The following is a 22,722-nucleotide window of genomic DNA, read 5'->3' on the forward strand; positions in this document are numbered from 1 at the left end:
TAGGCAGTATGTAACATAAGGATCAAGTGTCTTGGATTTAAATCATGTCATCAGAGGATGTTATTATAAATGAGATGGGTATCAAATCTCCCTGCAGTTGGTGAGAGTGACCATGAAGTGATTACCTAGATGGCAGACAGATCTATGAGAAAATGATATATGTGGAATGACAAGGCTAGGGATTATAAAAAACTCAGGAGACAGCTTAGCTTCTCATTTCATAATAAAGATAAGATCCGGATCATTGCTCTTGGATGCAATACCTACTGTCTAACAGAAGCAATCAGAATTTATTCCACGATCAGAAGGTTAAATCAGGAGGGTGTGAATGGATGAATAAAGATATTAAGCATGCTGTCTGGAGGAAGCAAGCTGTATGGAGGCAACATAAGATGAGTGGTGGTGATAATTTGCATGAAGAGTTCAATTTAGGTTTATCAGAGACACATTGGTTTGGCGATGGATTCATGGATTTACCAGAAGGAAGACTGTACTTCTCAGGAAGAAAAGATAACATACACAGAGAAGGAGTTGCATTATTAATTGAGAAGAAACTTACACATTCAGTAATTGAAATAAAACTAGTGTCGCCTAGAATAATCACAGCCAAACTTCAAGCAAAAGAAAAAGGTCAAAACCAATTAAAATAATCCAAATATATGCACCAGACAGTAACCATTCAGAGGAAGAAATAGAAAATTTCTAAGAACTACAACAGGAAATAGATAATTCCAAAAATAGAGAACTCATGATAGTGATGGGAGATTTTATCGCTAAAATAGGACAGTTCACAGCAGACAAAAAAGATGTAATGGGGAAATTTGGATACGGAGAGCTTAACGACAGAGGAGAACAATTACTCCACTTCTGTAAAGCAAATGAACTAATGATTGCAAAACATTGTTATATCAATGCCCTAATAATAAATATACATGGACATCCCCAGATGGTAATATAAAGAACTGCATAGACTATATTCATCATAAACAAAAATGGAAAAAATCAGTAAATGTACGAACATTAAGAAGCATTGATTTCGACTCTGACCACAAAATATTAACTGCCAAAGTGAAGATAAAATTCAACAGGAAAAACAATAGAAAAGAAGAAAACATCAACCTACCAAAACTAAAAGATAGCTCAAGCAGAAGTTAATTTTGTAGAACAGATGTGCTTGAAATCCTCCATCTTCCAGAACAGCGGAAAATACTGGGAAGAAGGAAAAGAAACAGTGTGATCAATTGTAAAAGTCACTCTAGGTACAAAAACCCAAAAATAAACAAACAGTGGATAACCCAAGAAATCATAGCTACAAAGACCAAGATACTTGTAAACCAACAAAACAGTGAAGAGAATAGAGAAAAATACAGAGCACTAAAAAATAAAGTTGATAACCTATGCAAAAAAGCCAAAGAAAAATGGTTAGAAGAAAAAGCTAAGAAATGCCAAGAAGCATACCAAGAAACAACCTAAAAGTCTTCCATGACATTATAAGAGAGAAATTACAAAGGAATTCTCAGCAACAATGATAAACAACAAGATGACTGAAACCAGGAATATTGAAGATATAAGAAAAAGCTGGTCAAACCATTTTAAGACTATCTTTTACTAAGGAAACAAAACTGCAATGCCAACAATAGAAGGAAATAATGACCACCCAAAAATTTTACAAGAAGAAATTAGGTATGCAATAAAACAGATGAAAAATAATAAAGCACCAGGCATTGATACTATCCCTACTGAACTGTGGTCATGTGGAGGCAGCACATCAATAGAATATTTAACAACCCTATTCAATAAAATACTACAAACAGGAGAGATCCCAGATGACTAGAGAACTGGAAAGATCATCCAATATATACAAGAAAGGAGACAAAAGAGACTGCAGAAATTACAGACTAATAAATTTACTCTCCCATACCTATAAAATATTTGTAAGAATTATACAAAATAGATTAAAAAACACTATGAAGAACTGATAGGCACAGAACTAGCTGGTTTCTGAGGAAACTATTCAACAATAGACCAGATTTTCACATTGCACCAACTAGCAGAGCTCAGCTGGGAAGACCATAAATAACTATATTGCTGTTTTGTGGACTTTAAACAAGTTTTTGATAGCATCAACAGAGAAATCCTTAAAGTTCTACTAGAACAAGCAATAGACAAATATATAATACAGTTTCTGATAAAGTATTACTCTAAGACAAATGCAATAATTAAAAAGGACACATATTCACAACAGAATGTGTAGAGATCCAAAAAGGAGTAATGCAAGGATGCCCATTATCCCCATGCCTATTCAATATATATCTAGAAGAAGTTGTAAAGAAAGCAATAGACAATGAGCCTGGAATCAATGTCAACAGTTTAAACATAAATAATATCAAATATGCAGATGATCTCGTCCTTCTTGCAAGAACCCCAAATGAACTACAAAAGTTGATCAACAAGCTAAGCGAAACCTGTAAAACATATGACATGACAATAAATATACAAAAGACAAAAGTGATGAAAATAGGGAGGAACAGAACTACCATCTCAGCCACCCTAAACGGAGAACAAATAGAACAAGTAGACAACTTCACATACCTTGGATCAAAACTAACAGAAACAATAGATGAACTCAAAACAATCAAACACAGAATAGCGATAGGATGGACCACCATGGGAAAATTACAGAAAATCTGGAAAACAAACAAGATATCTAAACAAGCCAAAATCAAATTATATGAAGCAATAATTATACCAACAGTCATCTATGGAGCAGAAGCGTGGACAGTTAAAAAAAGAGAGGAGAAAAAACTTCTGGCATTTGAAATGAAATGCTTAAGAAAAATAAATAGAACAAGTTGGATAGAAAAGAAAACAAACATCACAGTCAGACAAGAACTATTGTATAAAAAGACAATAATAGAAAAAATTAGAAAACAACAACTGAGATGGTTTGGACACACTGTACGCATGGATGCAGACAGACTTCCTAACGTCCTAATCAATACTTTTCCAACTGAAAAAAGAAGACCTGGAAGACCAAGAATTACCTGACTGAAATTAATAAAGAACATCTCGGGATGCAGAACATATAAGGAACTTTTTCGAACAGCAAGGAATAGTGAAGACTGGAAGATCCTGCTCAAGAGAAGACTCAACCCGTCTTAGACAGAAGAGAAGAAGAAGAAGAAGAGTTCAAAAGAACAGCCAAGATACGTGATTTGCTTTATAAGGATTACAAAAAAGTGCAGTACGAAGCATCGCTTAACTAATTAGGTATAAAAAAGAGAAAAAAAATCTTCCATAATTATCCAGTACAAGAAAGACAGTGATCATGGAGAGATGATATTGGTCAGTGAATATGTTAAAACAATAATCACTGTGGAGTATATAGTTGAGATATTAAATGAGCAATTCATAAAAGAGCTTAATATATTGAGAAGGGAGGAGGAGGAGAGACTGATTCTGAGTCTCTCCTCAGGAGGTATATGGAGAATTCAGTAAACTTAAAAATAAAGCTGTGGAACTTGATGATATATCACCATGTGTTTTGAGGGAATGTGCCAGTGAGTTGACATTTTCTTTGACATACTTGTTTAATATGAGTCTTACATTAGACCAAGTTCCGAAAGAGTGGACAAAGGGCAAGGTTGTTCTTCTTCTTCATAAGGGCAGTGACAAGACTCAAGCTAAAAATGATACCAATCTTCATGTCAGGTTGTGGTTAATGTGGAGAGGTTAGGACCAAGATACAGAATTGGGTTGACAACAGTAGCACCCTCTTTGATAGACTGAATGGATTTGCTAAAGGAATGTCATGTTTTTTAGCAATATATTATTACAATAAGGTGACAGGTATATTAGACAAGGAGAATGCATACACATTGCTGTATTTAGATAGCAGAAGTTGAAAGATTTGTGAATATTTTTTCCAGAGTTTCTTTTGTCCCATAGCAAAAAAAAAAAAAAAAAAAAAAGGAAATATGACTTATTGGGATCACATGATTCTTTCGAAATCTTCTTTGGCATACTGTAATTCTCGAATTTTTAAGTAACATCTTGATTAACATTCCTGACAATGTGTGGGTGTCAGGAATGTTTCACATCTCAGTTCAGTTTTTCACAATTGAGGATAAAATATTCATTTTTATTCCTATAAAAATTTTGTCACATATCAGAGTATGTCTTCGTTTATAACAACTACGAGTGTGGTCTGAAATGTTCTCAGCCTTGACCATGGATGGCAACACTATTGGCAAGATTTTTTTTTGTTGGTACATCTGTCATAAACATCAATGTGAAATTGCAAGTCATTCTATCAAGTAGTTTGTTTAATACAGCTGTCTGAAGCAAAAGTGTTGTCTATATCCCTTGAAATGGATAAAATTGAGTATCGTGCAGTTATAAAATTCTTTGTAAAAGAAAGGTTAACACAAAAGAAATTCATTCAAAGTTCATAAAAGTTTATGGGCACTCTTCTCCTTCATTTTCGACAATTTAGAAATGGACTGCCGAGTTAAACGTGGCAGTATCAGCCTTGAATTTGATCCATGTGAAGGACTTCCAAAAATGTAACAACACCAGAAATCATTGATCAAGTGCACGATATGGTATTGGATGACCTGCAAGTCAAAGTGCGTGATATTGCTGAGACTATAGGCATTTCAAAAGAACGTGCAAGATATATTTTGCATGAAGAATTGCAAATGAAAAAGCTTTGCATAAGATGGGTGACACACTTGCTCACAGCAGATCAAAAACGCACTTACATGAAAATTTCTGAACAGTGTTTGGAGCATTTTAACAAGAATAAAACTGATTTTGTGCATCAATTTATTACTATGGATGAGACTTGGGTTCACTATTGCACACTAGAATCCAAACAGCAGTCAAAACAGTGCACAGAAGCCAGTTGTTCAGTGCCAAAGAAGACAAAGTCAGTTCCATCAGCAGGAAAGGTTTTGGCATTGGTGTTTTGGGATGCTAAAGGCATTTTATTTGTTAATTATCTTGAAAAGGGTAAAACAATAACATGGGAATATTATTCCGATCTTTTAACCAGACTAGATGAAAAAATTCATGAGAAAAGACCCGGTTTGCAGAAGAAAAAAATCATCTTTCATCAGGACAATGCACCAAGTTTTGGCAGTGGAAAATTAAGGAATCTGCACTATGAATTGTTGGAACATCCACCCTATTCCCAGATTTAGCTCCCTTTGACTTCTGTCTCTTTCCAAAACTAAAACTCTTCCTTGCTGGTCAGCATTTTTCTTTAGTTGATGGCTAATTTTTGTTTCTCCATGTTTTATTCAACTTGTTCATTGCTGACCATCCTAGACTAGTTCTGTGCTTGATAGTTATTATATAACTTAGATCTTCAGTGATCAATGATCCGAGATAACTAAAACTGTCCACTAGTTTTATTCTTTCATTATATATTGTAACATTGACATATTTTTTCACTCTGCCTATTACCATAATTTTTATCTTATCAAGATTTATCTCCAAGTAATATTTGTTGCTGGTTAGATTTAGATTAAAAATCATTGATTTTAGGTTCACTAAATTATCAGCTATCAGAACAATATTATTATTATTATGATGATTCAGGCCTCCATGGGGTCAAAGGACTCATCCTGGGAGATCAAAAGATTCTTTCCCTTGTTTCCACCCGGGATCGAACGGGGATCTTGCATGTGTGACAGGTGAATGTGATAACCATTACACTACCGAAACAACAATATCAGCTGAATATTTAAGTTCAAGGATTCTCCAACACCTCTCTGAGGAAGAGGTTAAACAAGTTTGTTTAACTTGTATTACTCCCCTCTTGGATGGGATTTTATTTGTTTCACTATTCCTGAATTTTACTATTGTATGTGTATCTTTATAGCACTTTCTGATTATACTGATTAGGCATGGTTTCAATCGTTTTTTGTGCAGTTTCTGTTATACAATTCTGCTAATTCAAAGTCTTGCTTGTAGTCTATAAAGCATCCAAAAAGTTTTTTTTTTTTTTTTTTTCTTGAATGGAATCTATTAGCCTCTGTAAGACAAAGATTGCATCACTGATTCCTCTTCCATCTCTGAATCCCATTTGTTCTTCTTCCATTACTTCATACTCCTTTTTTTATTCTGTTTTGAATGATATCTAATAAATATCTTGTAAGCATGGCTCAGCAATGATATGGGACTATAGTTGTTGCATTTTCTTTTATCACCTTTTTTATGTATTGGGATGATTTTAGTGACTCAGCTCATCAGGGATTTCTTCTTTTTCTAATATTAGGTTTTATAATTAGTTTGGGTATTGTATTAGTTATTATTATTATTTATGGCATCTTCATGGAATCTGGAGACTCATCACAGGAGACCCAAATCAACCATCATACACACAAATCCTATCATACCTCTCCTTGAATCCATTCACCATCACAACCGATTCTGACAATCCATTTCACACTCACACACCACTTTCCATGCAAAAAATCTGGTCCACACACACACACACACACACACCTCTACTAACCATACTCTTACACAACTTCCATGGATGACCCCTAGTTCTCTATTTGTTATATATTGAAAAATTTCACTTGCATCAATTTTATAAAACCCCTTTAATATCTAAAAGTTTCTATCATGTCCCCTCTTTTCCACCTATCAACTAAACTTTGTAAAACCCAGAAACCTTCAATCTATCTTCATTGGGAGTATTCTACAGACCTCTCGCCATCTTGGTCACTCTTCTCTGAAAATGCAATAACAACCACTTCTGATTGTATAGTCCCTTCTCCTCATCCTCCCTCTCACAGTTCTTTTGGAATACTGTCTGTTAGTCCAGGTGCCAGGTGCCTTTTCATTCTTCATTGATTTTATTGCCATGATAATTTCTTCTTCTAGAATTTTTTGTTTGGAATCTGTTTGTGTGATGTGATTGGCTTGATTGAGGACATTCTTATTTTTAAGTAATTGAATCAACCGATAAACATCATCATCATTATTATTATTAACATGACCTCCACAGAGTCAAAAGATTTATCACTAGAGGTATTTACTGTTACACACAAAATCCATCAAACATGTTTTAAACTCATTTGATTGTACCTTTATCCACCACAATGCATTCCATTTACCATTTATTCTCCATGCAAAGAACCTACTCCTTATGCTCCTGCTTACACCTTCCTTATACAGTTTCCAGGATGTCTCCCTTCTTCTTCTATCCTCCTTCTCCCAATCTATGAAAAATTTCTTCCGCATTAAACCAGTAACAACTCATTAACAACTTAAATGTTTCAATCATATTCTTTCTCTTCCTCATATTCACAAAGCTTTTGCAAACTGCATTTCCTCAATCCCTCAATTCCCATATCCCAAAGACCAGTTACTACCTTAGTCAGTCTTCTGTGAATCCTTTCTAATATATATACCCTCATCACCATGAAAACCAGAGAACCAAATCTGTAGACAATAATCCATATGAGGCCTGACCAAAGCCTAATATGGATTATTACTTTCAGATTAAATAGCAAGGGGAAAAAATTTTAAATTCTAGAACTGAGAATTGCTGTAAAGAAAAAGTGCATGCTCCCACATCCTTAAAAAGTGCCCTCTTTAATATTATTATTATTATTATTATTATTATTATTATTATTACTACTTATTTATGCAGCTGATTAATTTTATATATATGCAAATGAATAGGTTCTTAGCAGATATCTTTGGTCATATATGCTTGCACTCAACATTTTATTTAGGTGCATAGAATATTAGTAACAAATTAGTGATTTATTACTAATTTATTAATTTATTATTAATTTACTAATTTATTAATTTATTAAGTTATTGTACTTTTTTAATTAATCACTTCATACGCTATTGTATTTTGCTGATAAATCAAAAAAATTAAGATGTAAAATATGTGTATAATAATGCATCTTTATACAAAAAAGCAAATCATTCTTAATTTATGCATGCTGCAAATATCTAAACAAGTTTCCTTTTTTTTTTCCCTTTTTAAAACTCAGTGGATTGCTTGCATGATATCGACTGTCCTGTGGATCGGCAATGCTTAAATTTCGTTTGTGAAAGTAAGTTATTTGCTCTTAATTTCAAAATGTTTTTATTATAGCATTGTAAATTACAACAGACAAAAAATTATATATATTCTTATACATAATTATATTATAAAAATATATAATTTTATATTCTTGCATGTCAAGCATGACTGGTCTAATTGTTGACCAGTCACAGGCATCTCAGCTTCAACTTTATCTTCAGTCCTATTTTGAATAATCTGTAGCAGAATCTTGTTCACACAAGAAGTTAAACTGATAGTTCCATAGTTCTTGCAGTCTTCATATATATCCTTTCTTGTATAGTATTATGAATACTAACTTCTTCCGGTATCTTTTCTTTTAGTGTTGCACGGTGATCAGCATTCATTTTGGAAATTATGAACTTTACAACCATGTTATAAATAACTATTTTTAATTTCCCAATGTTTCGACCTTAATATCAAGGTCATCATCTAGAGTATATACAAATATACAAGGACAAGCTGAGTTACATTTCATACAAAACATCATAATAACTAGAACCGATAGAGGAAGTGCCACTGTTATTCTAAACCGAACCACTTATTTAGAAAAACATGAATCTGCTAGTCTCGGACAATAGTACATACCAACTTGTTAACTACGACCCAACCAATAGAATAAAAAAGAAAACAGAGAAACTACTTAAATCAATTACTGCATGGCCCAAACATACAGTCAAAAAACTACTTCTACACTATGCTTGTTCACAGAGAATTTACGGTCTACCAAAGATACACAAACAAAACACAACACTCCGGCCGATAGTCGAAGATGTAGATAAACCTAGCCAAGAAATTAATGGCAACACTCAAGGAGTTGGTAGGTCATCCCCCCTCCTATATCAGAAACACACAACACTTCATAAACATAATCAAAGACATTACATTACAAAAAGATGATTTATTAGACAGTTTTGATGTCTCTGCCATCTTTACGAATGTCCCAATCAATGACACAAACCTTCTTTTACAGAACAAATTCCCTCCAGATATCACAGTGCTCTTTGTGCATGTATTACATTCTGGTTATTTTGTATGGTAAAATGCTTTCTACCTACAAAAAGAAGGCACAGCCATGGACTCGCCATTAACCCCCCCCCCTAACTATTGCTAACTTTTATATTGAACATTTTGAGCAACATGCTCTAGCTTCCTCTCCTTTAAAACCCAAAGTCTGGCTTAGATATGTTGACGATGTTTTCGCGATCTGGTCCCATGGCTGCTAGACACTTTCCTTGGCCACCTAAACAAACAAAACAAATGCATACAGTTCACAATTGAGATTGAAAAACAGAACACACTTCCATTTCTAGATACACTTGTTACATATCTTCCTTCTGACAGTCTTTCCTTCACTGTTTACCAGAAACTGACACATACGACATATACACATAAACTCCTACCACCACCCAACACAAAAACTAGGTGTCATTAATACTCTAAAAAACAGGGCTTTGAAGATCTGTTCCAATGAACATGAGCTGAATGACGAATTTAAAGTTATCAGCAATACTTTTCTAAAAAATTGTTACAGACAAAACACCATTAACAAAATTCTCTACAAGACCTCAATAAAAAACAAAGATAAACCAGACTACAATAAAACTATGACCATTCCTTACATTAAAGGGACATCAGATAAAATAAACAGAATACTACAGAAATACAAACTCAAAGCCACCTTTAAACCTCCTGCAAAATTAAAAAGCTTACTCAACTCATCCAAAGACCCACTCCCTCCGCTGGCCTACCCTAGATTATACAGTATTTATTGCACCTGTAATCTACCATACATAGGGGGAAACAGGATGTACAATTCATATCAGACAAAAGGAACATAAACGACACATTAAATATAATAACTAAGGTGAAGCTGACCTTTTTGATCATGCCCTCAACACTTTACATAGAATTGACTGGAAAAAACACCAGTTGTTTACATCATCACACCAAAACATGGTATGAACGCAAATTTAAGGAAGCCTGTGAGATTCTTATCAACCACCCCAATCTGAACAATAATGATGGTCTAAAAATCCCAAGCATATGGAAGTCACATATTCCACCCATGGAACCGTTCTTCTAAGAGTTAGCTATAAACAGGACTGTAGATAATCCAGAATCTTAAATCTAATATAACAACTGTCATGTTAAAAATAGGACATCATTGTTACTGTAAGAAAACTATCAATATGAAAGAATGTTTCTCCCATGTTATCTTAAATAGAATTTAGCTTTGATGTCGTTTCTAAATAATTAATTAATTGTATTTTTTTTTCACTAGAGGTCATGCCAGTAGAATAACTGGTGATCAAATCATTGTTTCTTTAGCTTACTGTGTGAAATGTAACTGAGCTTGTCCTTGTATATTTGTATATACTCCAGACGATGACCTTGATATGAAGGTCGAAATGTCGGGAAATTAAAAAATAGTTATTTATAACACGGTTGTAAAGTCCATAATTTCCAAAATGAACTTCTTCTAGTCTTTAGGACATAATCCTCTTTTCCATCTCCCTTTATAATCAATTTATGGATCAATCTTATCCCTCCATCTACTGTGACCTGATTAACTGATCTAATTAACTCTGCCTGGATTTCATCTGCACCTGGGACCTTTTTGTTATTAAGTTTCTTAACTGCTCTTTCAACACTTCATGCCTGGTGTTTCCAACTCAGGATTCCTCTGGAGAGGGGTCTCTTCCAAATTTTGTTTATCCTCTCTGATTTACAGTTCCTCACAGCATTCTCTCCATCTGTTTTTGATCTCCTGTTCTTTCATTAGTACTTCCCAAAAAAACTAGCCCAAACATCCTCTTGTAATTAGGGCTCCTCATATGGAACTCTGTCTCTTCACATTTCTTAGCATGATATTTGTCCTTGTCTTGCTGAATGTGTTTTCTGACTTACTTCTCTATGTAATCTCATTTATTCTTTGATCCTTGTGTCAGACAAGAAAAAGGATTTAAGATTGATTGATCTGTTGAATCTCTAATTGGTCTAGATGTTTCTTGGTTGCACCTTGTATCATGTCCTTGACTCCTTCCAGAGCATATCAGTTATAAATTAAAGATGCCAAGAAATTATATTCTTGGTTTAATCCTTTATCCAAGTATAAGCAAACAAAGTTTGCATCTGAACTATTTTCAGGACTGGGCAACTCGTATAGAGAGGCTAATGACTTCACATCACTTGCCTTAGTATCTCATAATGCAAAGCACATATCCTTACAGACATGTATAATGCTATGAATTATGAGGGTCACTATCCAGACCGGTTTGAACCTTTATTGAGGTCTCATCAGTGGGAGCCAGATCCAGAAGTGACACCAATGTTCAAATAATGCAGAAGTCATATTTTCATATATGAGTAGTCAAAAGGTGTCACACCTTATTATTAAAATACTGTCTGTGCGGTTAGCCTAGTGGCTTTGCACTTCGCAACCATATGCCTGGGGAAGGAGTGTCCTGGGTTCGATTCCCGTCGCTGACGTGAGGAGCTTAAGGATCTTCCTCAACCATAGCCAAGTTAGCCGGTCTTGGGCGCGGACAGCAGGATTTTTCCTCCCAGTTTATCTCGGGTTTTTCATCCCGCAAGCAGGCATACTGGCCCTGTGAACACACACAGATCTACAGCCATAAATACTTAACCCCCCATGAGAGGGCTGATCTCGCCCCAATAGGGACGGGGGAGAAAAGGGAGGAAACTCCATATGAATAAATAAATAAATTAAAATACTTTTGGATTAGAGATAGATGTTGGAAGTTTTTCCACTTGGTTATTACACTATAAATTAAAGATGCCAAGAAATTATATTCTTGGTTTAATCCTTTATCCAAGTGTAAGCAAACAAAGACCTCAATAAAGGTCAAAACCAGTCAGGGTAGTGACCCTTCCATAATTCATAGCATTATACATGTCTGTAAGGATATGTGCTTTGTATTATGGGATACTAAGGCAAGTGATGTGAAGTCATTAGCCTCTATATACGAGTTGCCCAGTCCTGAAACTAGTTCAGATCAAACTACACTTAGATAAAGGATTAAACAAAGAATATAATTTCTTGGCATCTTTAATTTATAGTATAACCAAGTGGAAAAACTTCCAACATTTCAGTTATGTTTTCTTCATCAATCTTCAAAGGAGCATCAAACTTTTTGAAGTTTCTTCTGTGAACATTCTGGGAAGGTTTTGGAGTCTTGGTATTACTTTGGCTTTTCCTAGTTGATGGTCTACCATAGTCTACTGCTGGACAGGTAGGTACATCAAAGATACTTTCATACTGGATTTTGTAGAATTTATGGAAACAAAAATGTGTGTTAGAGCAATTACTTTACTTATAATTAAGAAAATAACACTCAGCATTTTGGCCTCTATATCAAGGTCATCATCAGGAAAACATACATATGAATAAGACACAAGCTACATGGCCCTACACAGTAAGCTAAATTTAACTGCTTTGTTAATCATTTATACTAGCCTTACCTCTAATGAGAAAAAAAAAATCTAAATAAATAACAAAAATAAAATATAAATAAATAAATACTTTTTATATATAATAAGTATAATAACATACAGATGATTAAAAATGAATTAATTAAAAAAATACGGTGGGACTACATCAAATGCATCTCTACAATCCCATTGTCTTAGGGGTTTTCTTGTGTTGGGATTCTACCATCAGGTTCTGGATTCTGTGTGGATTGCAAATGAATCTTCCAGATTCTTTGAATTACTAATCCATCATTATTGTTGAGATTAGAATGATGAATCAGCATCTCACAAGCTTCCTTGAATTTTCTTTCAGATCAGGTTTTGGCATGGTAAGGGTGCCTTGGTGCCTTTCCAGTTAATTCTGTGACATGTTTGGAGTGCATGGTCTGAGAGTGTTTTGTCCTAGTGAAGGAATTTAACGTGGTATTTGTGTTTGTCTTTTCTTGTTGGAATTGTGCACCCTGTTTCCCCTGTGTGGGTTAAGTTGCAAGTGCACTGGATTTTGTAAACCTCAGGTGAGCAAGGTAAAGAAGGGGATATTTAGATGAGCTGAGTATACTTTTTAATTTTGCAGGAGGTTTGAAAGGTGCTTTAATATTATATTTCTATAGTGTTCTATCTATTTTTTCCAATATTCCTCTAATGTATAGTATGGCTATGGCATTTTTGTAATTTTTTTTATCTATAGCATTATTGTGGAGGATCTTGTGAACTTTTTTCGCTGTTGTTGTAACCATTTTTATAAAGGTTTGGCTAATCTAAGATGCTTGTCCACTATTGCTGTACTAGGATGTAATCAGTCTGCCTTGACCTGTTGATGTTTGATGACCAAGTATGGGCACATTGTTGGTGTGTCTGGAAGCAAATATTAGTAATAATTAATCTGTTAGCATGGGCAAACAATCTTTTGCCACAGATGTTACATTCTTCCAAACCAAATCTGTCACACTCAGGCATAACTCTCACATACTTGATTCATTCACCACTTCTTTTTCTCCATTATCTTTCAATTTATTCTTTTGCACCTTCCTTTCATATCAGCTAAATGTCCAATCTCATTTTGCATTCAACTTATATTGTTTTACATCTTAATCATCTTATTCTTCAAGTACCACATTCTGGCAGCTGTGCTCTCTTTTTTTTTTTTTTTTTTTGGTCAGTTACTTTGACAAAAAACTTTTATGTACTATCCGGGTCGTATTATGGATGCACATATTCTTCAAACAATTTATTCAAGTGATGCTGTTAAAATGGCTTCCAGTTAAACTATAATAAATGTTCCAGATTTTTCTTCTTTAGAGGAAAGCAAAATCATATTAAAGTGTAAATTCTCAGATAAGTTGATTAAAAGTATTTTTCATATCAGGGATCTAAGAGATTAAAAGTCAGCATTTTTTAAGGAAGTAATTTAAAGGAAGTAAAAAAAAAAAAGAATGATTATGGAAGGATGACATTGATTGAAGAAAATGGTATAAACACAGCTTCTGTGGAAGATGTAGTGGAGATACTTAATGAGCATTTCATAAAGGTCTTTCACTCTTGTCAATGTGACTTCATGGAGAGATTGAGAACAGTTGATGATGGGGAGGAGAGACTGACTGTAAGTGAGCAAGAGGTGTATGGGGAGTTGAGCAAACTAGATGTTAATAAGGCTGTGGGACTTAATAATATATCATCACGTATTCTGAAGGAATGTTCCATGGAGTTGACACCTGCCTTGACATATTTTTTTTTAATATGAGTCTTGCATTGGGTCAAGTTCCTAAGGAGCAGAAGGAGGGCAAAATTGTGCTGCTTCATAAGGGAGGTGATAGAACTCAAGCATCAAATTATAGGCCTATCTGTGTGTCAGGTGTTGTGGTTAAGTTGTTGGAGAAGCTTGTGAGAACTGTGATCAACATCCAGGAAAAGGAAAGTCACTAGCAGTATGCCTCATGGGTCTGTTTTAGGGCCATTACTGTTTAACTTGTATATTAATGATATTGGCGAAGATTTGGATGGAGATATTCAGTTATTTGTAGATGATTCAAAATTGGGACAAACCATGAAGAGTAGAGAAGATATTGTGGCCTTACAAGAAGACTTGAATAAATTGAGTAAAAATTATGCACAGGAATGGGGGATGCGAATTCAATGTTGCAAAATGTAAGGTTTTAAAATTTGGGAAACAAAAATTGGACAGAATTTATGCTTGGTGAGGATATATATACTGTCAGAGGTGGAGGAAATAAGAGATCTTGGGATGATAGTGGATAAGGATCTGAAATTTAGAGGACACATCATTGCCAAAATTGTGAAGACAACACAAAGAATTCTGGGAATGACGAGCACGACACTGACTTGTAGAAGTAGGGAGATTCTTGTTCCATTGTATAAGGCTTTGATTAGGCCATACATGGACTATTGAGCCCGGATTTGGTCACCTGATTTTCAGAAGGACGAATAGAAGTTGGAAAGAGTTCAGAGGCAACTGACTAAGGTAGTTTCTGACCTCTGGAATGTTGAATATGAGGAAAGGTTGAGAAGATGCAATTTAGTGGATAGGAGGAAGAGGAGAGATATGATAGAGACCTACAAGTTAGTAAGGGGTTGTTATTGGATCAATGTTGGAGAGGTTCTACAGAAAACAGTGGGAGATCAGGAAGAACCAGAGGTCATCCCTGGAAGCTGTATAAAGTGAGTGTGAGCAGGGGTAGTGAGAAGCAGGTTTTTTGCATGCAAAGTTGTGAATGATTGGAATGCCTTGCCTGAGAGTGTGGTGTCTGCAGAGAATTTGAGTGTGTTTAAAGCATGGTATGATGAGCTGTTTGTATGTATGTGATAAAAGGACCTCCTAGGTGAGTCTTTGACTCCTTGGGGTCTTGGGTAGTAATAATAATAATAAGTCATTGTAGTCATAGTCATCTTGCATTTACCTCAGACTTCTGTTAAGATTTTATTACTCTCATGGATAACTTTCACTGGGCACACAGTTGGCTGTAGAATGGTGTTAGCATAATTCATTAATATTTTGTGAAGTTAGAGTTAGAGCAAAGGTTTCAGGATCAATTCTCAGAAAGAATTCCTAGATCAAGCATTGTATATGCAGAGATGTATTAGACAAAAACTAATTTTTGCATTGGAATTGTTGTCACTGCCTTGGTATGATATTAAATTTAATTTTAAAAAAAGGTTAATTGGTAACTGTTTAAAAAATACTTAAAGAAAGTTCATTTTTTGAATGATTTAGATATAGCATACTATTATGAAAGGCAGAATGAAAGTCCCTTCTTGGGAAACATATTTTTAATAATAGGAAGAAATACTAAAAGTGGCTTGTACTGAAGAGAGATGGATGATGTCTATCAGTACATAACTATTATAACATCCGAATATTGATTCCATAAAAAAAAAAAACTTTTTGGTTGCTTAAAAGGTATGAATTCTTCTGTTTAATTTTAATATAAAAATTTCTGAGAAAGAATAACCTTTCGAAGTCAAAATGTTTCAGGGACTTTCATATTGCCTTTTATAATAGTATCATCATCATCATTATCATGCATATCAAGGATTTAGGCCTAGCATGGCCTGTTCCGGCCTTAGAAGTCATCGTTGAATCATTTAAGAGGATGTCCTGGTTTTCCTAATGGCTTGTGCTTTAAGGCTTGTTTTGGTAATCTTCCTGTTTTCATTCTTTGAACGTGTTCCATCCATTTATGTTTGTATTTTTTAATTTTTTCTATTACTGGTTCTTGGTTTAATTCTTTCGTAATATCTTCGTTTCTTTATAATAGTATACTGTATCTAAATCATTTACAAAAATTAGCTTTCTTTAAGACTTCTTTGAACAGATGGTGTGGAGATAAATTACACTTCTGGCATTATCCTAAAGTTCTAATGTTATAAACTTTTATATTTAGAAGTTTATGAACCTATAGCTATAACCTATAGCAACAATGATATTTTAATATCATTGTTGCTATAGGTTATATGAATTACAGTGTTTGGATACATTAGCTTTGCAATTTCTGATAATTTTCTCTTATTAAAGGCTTTTATATATATATATCTTTATTCATTTTTTATATATATCTGAAATGGAAAGAAATTTATATGAATAAATTGAAATATCCACAGACTAGTCTTGTGTAGTACTGTAGTCTTTGGCTTTTGATGAAATGCTAATAACAGCAATAATTTTCTTTTGATTTTTTAAGGTCCTTGTGCTAATGTAGACTGTGGACCTCATGGAACCTGTGTGATTAGAGATCGTCAAGCTCTCTGTCGTTGTGAGCCAGGTTATGAAAATAATGGAAAAATTAGCTGTGTTGGTAAGTTTCGATTTTTTTTTTAATGACAAATTTCATATATATTTCATTTTTCATACAATGGCATACACTGTATGAAAAAGATCACTGCACCAAAATGACATTGCAATTTATTATTTGAAAGATTTCATCATTTCATTGATCTTCTCTCCCTTTTCCCTACTTGCATGGGCACAGGCTTCCCTTTTCCTTATATAGCGTGCTGTCCATGCACACACACCTTCAGGAAAATCAGACCATCATGAGATACTCAACCATAGGAAACTCCTTGCGATATTATACTAATGTTTGTATAAATGAATAAAATGAATAATCGATGATATCACAATATTTCAGATTTTAATTATAAAATAATAATAATACCAGACATGTAGAAATGTTTTGGAAACATATGGAAATAAGATCAAAGATTATGATAATAATGGTAAGTACCTGATAGATTTCTGTTCAGGATGTGGATTAATCATCACTAACACAATGTTTCAACATAAAATATGCACAAATTCACATAGAAAGAATTACCCAAGAAATAAGAAAAGTCTTATGGAGTATGTTATTGTTTGATAGCAGTATCTTCACACTAGTTAGAGTAGAAAAAATCTAAAACTATATCTAAAATTATTAAAAAAAAAAAAAAAAATGTACATATGTTCAAAAGTTTGAAAAAGAATCAAAGTTGAACAACTTTCGGAGGTCAGCTGTAGACTCAAATATACAAATATTATTCAAGAAAAAGTGAGTTTGAAATGAAGAACCAAACCTTGGAGGTTTATTGGCAGACTTGAAAAAAAAACAAAAAAAACACTGACTGACTTTTCCAGAGAGACATATGGTAATTGTCTCTGCAATGTTTCTGGGAAAGGAGAAACTTGTTAACATTTGATTTAAAAGCCTGTATATTACCTTGGGAAATACGGCAGGGGAGGAAAGACTATTTCACAGTACAGCAGTAGCAGGGATGAAGGAGGAGTAAAAGAAACTTGTTCTGTTGGTTTCAAGGTGTACTGTGAAAGGATGTTGAGTGGCAGCTGTACGTGTTCCAGTGGGCTTAGTACAGAGTGGGAGAATTGTTGATGCTGTTTCAGATGAACATTTTCCATGGAAATATTTATAGAATATACAAATTGCAGAGACCAGACATCTATATGAAAGTGAGGAGAGTGAGTTGGTAAGAGATAGGTCATTTATCACTTCTAATTGCTCTCTTCTGTATTGAGTCGAGCATTTTGAGGGTAGCTTTTAGGAGCACCACTCCAAATGTGAGAACAGTATTTGATAGCTGGGCAGATTTGTGATTTGTATAAGGTTAACAGCTGTTTAGAACTGTTGCCTCTGGACCCTCTCCAATGTCTCCATATCATACTGAAACCAGGTGACCAAATTTGAGAACAATAGTCCAAGTGTGGTCTGACCAGTGCTTTATACAGTGTTACAACCACCTCCTTATCCCTACATGATAGAGTACTTCTTATCATAGCAGCACTACGATGTGCAGCCTTTGCAACACTAAGAATATGCCCTCTAAAATTCAGTCTACTGTCAACCATCTTCCCAAATCTCTTAATCTCATCCACTTCTTGCAGTATGCCACCATCGATATAGTACACAGCTTTATATTTCCATAGTCCAAAATGCAACACCTTGCACTTATTGATATTAAAACTACACCCCCACTCCTTTATCCAAGTAAGAAGTCTATTCAAATCTTCCTGAAGGGAATTAACATCAGTAGTGCTACTTATAATTCTATCCCACTTTTCATCATCAGCAAACAACTAAAGGTCTCCAGTCAGTTCACATGATATATCGTTTATGAACAAGTTAAACAGCAGGGGCCCAAAAACAGAACTCTGAGGCACCCTACTGTTTACTCTCCTTTTTTGAGGTACTGCTCCATCAACAAAACCTGCTGGAATCATTCAGAGAGCCAATCTCTGATCCATCTAACCAACTTATGATGTGGTAATCTATTTAACGCTTTTGCAAATCCCAAGAATATCACTGTATATGAATCTTCCTTATCTAGCACACTTGCTACCTTATCATAAAATGCAAGTAAATTGCTAAAATAGGACCTGCCCCTTTACAAATTCATGCTGACCATCATAAAGAATGCTATGTCCATCAATCCAATCCTGTATTCTATTCATAGCCAATCTCTCCAACACCTTGACCACAACAACAGTTATACAGACTGGTCTATAATCTGTCCTAGAACCATGCTTGTGAAGTGGTACTATTTTGCCTTCTTTCTCCACTTCTTGGGAATCCTACCCACTGCAAGTCTTTCATTAAATAACCAGGTCAAGGGCATATCCAACTGTGGTGCACATTCCTTAAGAATATGTGGTATGTCATCCATTCCCACTGCCTTATTAATATGTCACCCAATTAATACCTGATATATCTCTGATTCTTGCACTTCCAATTTTCCTAATACTTCTATATATTGCATGGCATCATTTATACCAGTATCATATACACTAATAAAGTGTTCATTCAATTACTCCACTATATCCTTTGCAACTGTTATTCTGCTGCTGGTATGACTATCCACAAGTGCCAACCTGCCATAATTATTCTTTCTCTTTCTTGCCATATAGCAGAAAAATTCCCTTGAGTTAACCTTCACCTGACCAGTCAATCTCCTCTCGTACTGCACCTTTTATTTCTTTACCATGCTTGTCACCTTTCTAGCTTGCGCTTTATACTCTTCATGGATAGAGAAGATAACTGGGCAAAGCATACTGTAGATTTAAGTATAAGAAAAAGTCAGATGGTGATTTGCTATGTATATAACAAATGTCAAGAGCATCTGGAAAAAAGAGGATTGAGTTCCTTGCTTTGATGAATATGTTGTGGCCTAAGATTGTTGGCATTAGTGAAACTTGGCTATTAGAATCAGATGTCATAACTGGGATCGAGTGTAAAGTGTATAAATTTTTTAGGAATGACATGAGAAATAGAAGAGGAGGAGGAGTACTAATGATATCAGATGACTTGAGTCCAGTTAGGGTAGAAACTCATGAAAGCAATAATGGTGCTAATCTCTCATGTAGCAGTGAGGTTGAGGCTATCTGCTGTGAAGTCGAGGCTAACAGGATGAAATATATGGTGAAATGTTGCTACAGCCTGGCAGTTCAACTGCAGGGAATGATGAAATGCATTGTCAAATTACCCTGATAGGTACTAAATGAATAATCATTATAGATATAATAAATATAGTTTAATCCTTTATCCAAGTGTAAGCAAACAAAGTTTGCGCCAGAAGTATCTTCAGGAGTGAGGCAACTCGTTGTAAAGGTGGACCAAGCTCTCATCACTCCTTGTCTCAGTATCTCTCATAATGCCAATCACATCTCCTCACGGACATGTATAATGCTATGCATTAAGGGAAAGGCCACTACCCAGACCAGTTTCGACCTTTATTGAGGTCTCGTCAGTGGAAGCCAGACCCAAAGGTGGTGATACCAAGGTGGAAGCAATAGAGAAGTCATATTTACCTATACGAGTTGCCAAAAGGTGTCTCACCTTATTAAATTACTCAGGATTTAGAGAAAGATATTTGAAGTTTTTTTTTTTTCCACTTGTTGGTTAGACTATAATAAATTAAGTTTAATCCTTTATCCAAGTGTAAGCAAACAGAGTTTGCACCTGAAGTATCCTCATGACTGAGGCAACTCATAGTAAAGGTGGACTAAGATCTCATCACTTGTCTTGGTATCTCCCATAATGCAAAGCACATCTCCTTGTATCGACATGTATAATGCTATGCGTTAAGGGAAGAGCCACTACCCAGACCGGTTTAGACCTTTATTGAGGTCTCGTCAGTGGGAGCCAGACCCAGAGGTGGCGATACTAAGGTGGAAGTAATGGAGAAGTTATATTCACCTATACAAGTTGCCAAAACTTGCTTACTCTTGGATAAAGGATTAAACTAAATTTATTATAGTCTAACCAAGTGACAAAAAAAAATCCCAACATCTTTGAAATGAAAGTTTGAAACTGGTCTAGACCATTCCCATAATGAATAGCATTATACACATTTGAAAGTGAACATGCTTTGTATTAGGGGATACTAAGACAATTGATGTGAAGTTATCACTCTCTATATACAAGTATCCTAGTCATGAAGATATTTCACACACAAACTTTGTTTGCTTAAACTTGAATAAAGGATTAAACAAGAATATAATTTCTTGATAAATTTAAGAGATTAAATACTGAGAGTCAGGGAAAACCATATCATGATGTTAAAAATGGTTGGAAAATCTATGCATAAGAGTGACTCAGTTATGCAACTGTGTTAATGATACAATTGTGCACAGTCATGGAGGTGATTATGATGAAAGAATGTGTGTTTATCTGGTTTAGACATATTAAGTATGCAAGGATATCTGCATAAGTGGGACATTAGATATAAGTAGAGATCTGTAAGGAGTATATTAGGAACAAAGAGGAAATGTATGTTGTATTATAAGAAATAATTGCCTGAGACAGTTTGTTATGAATAAAATATGGGTTTAAAAGTGCTGGATCTTGTAATAGCACCACAGAATTTATAAGCTAAAGTAGTCACATTGTCTGTGATTGGGTAAAGTGATCATGCCATCTTAACATTGAGATGGATAAGCATGCAGAATTTTCACCTATGAATGGGGTTTATATGGAACTATAGAGCAAGTTGTGACAAGCTACGGAGTCAGCTTGAATCAGTGCCATGGCATAAGAATCTGCAAGGGAAAGATATTAACAGTGCATAGGAGTAATGGTCAGTGAGTTTGAAAAGCAGTATCAGACTCTATCAAACCCTGAGGTCATGAGAAGTAAAAGAAAGAATGGCCATAGAAGGATAACTTTAGTGAGTGCTGATGATCTTCCTTATCATCAGCACTCACTAAAGCTATCCTTCTATGGACATTCTTTCAGCACTCACTAAAGGGTTACTTTAGTGAATGCTAATGATGAGGTGGCAACCAAAGTAGTAGAAAAAGTTGAAGTACTGAGTGATTGTTTTGAAGTGGTGTACCATCCAGGTGCTAATACTGCAGTGCCAAATACCACAGAGATTGATGTGACAATAGAGATAAACAAATTGGAGGTGCTTAGCAGATTGCTGAATCTTAATCCAGATAAGACCATGTGATTAGACAGGATATTGGCCTGTATTTACAAGAATGTGCCAATAAATTGGCAGTGGCTATGACTATGCTGTTTAATTTAAGTCTCAGCTCTGGTTATATCTCAAGGGAGTGGATAAAGGGGCTTTAGTTTCTTGTGTTGTCTGTTTTAAACGGTTAACAAATGATTGTTGCTCACGTACTGTGATAAAAAAAGATTGCAAACTTCTAATTGTGTTTTTATTATGTTTTTGGCTGGACTGCAGGAAAATGGTGGGGCTTAATGATTTAGGGTGTTGATAGACTGAAAGTTTCATTTTGGAGTGCATATTGTACAAGTGGCAAAATAACTCATAACTCCTACGGTTACTGGGCTATTGAAGAACATACGGACAAAGAGAGATAAGGTGGTTATTATTCCTCTTTATAAGGTTATTTGATACAGCCACATCTGGAGTGCTTTCCACAGATTTCTTATCTAGGTTCCTTTAGGAATATGGTAATGAATGAGGAGAAATTTATGGAAAATCCGGAGGTTGGTGACTTAGATAGTTATGTATGGTTTACATAGTTGAAAGAGGGGGATATTATAAATTATTATTATTATTATTATTATTATTATTATTACAGGCAACTCCAGGGAGTCCTTAGACTCATCAAGGGAGGCCCTAAACATCATGTCTACACAACTATATGACATTCTCAC

The 22,722-nt window shown here is 34.8% G+C and overlaps 1 protein-coding gene across 1 annotated transcript in view; it reads left to right on the plus strand.

Annotated features, from left to right (window-relative positions):
• Nucleotides 1-22,722, plus strand: part of LOC150101923 (uncharacterized) — a 1,001,066-nt gene that overhangs the window by 517,434 nt on the left and 460,910 nt on the right. Inside the window, exons 71-72 of the mRNA XM_090399931.1 lie at nucleotides 8,025-8,087; nucleotides 16,786-16,899. Of these exons, the coding sequence (XP_090256057.1) occupies nucleotides 8,025-8,087; nucleotides 16,786-16,899 (177 nt within the window). The remainder of the gene's footprint in view (nucleotides 1-8,024; nucleotides 8,088-16,785; nucleotides 16,900-22,722) is intronic.

The sequence above is a fragment of the Typopeltis vanoorti genome, chromosome 11 (genome assembly GCF_054136105.1).
Source record: "Typopeltis vanoorti isolate ZY-2024b chromosome 11, IOZ_Tvanoo_1.0, whole genome shotgun sequence".
In the NCBI taxonomy this organism is placed as follows: domain Eukaryota; kingdom Metazoa; phylum Arthropoda; class Arachnida; order Uropygi; family Thelyphonidae; genus Typopeltis; species Typopeltis vanoorti.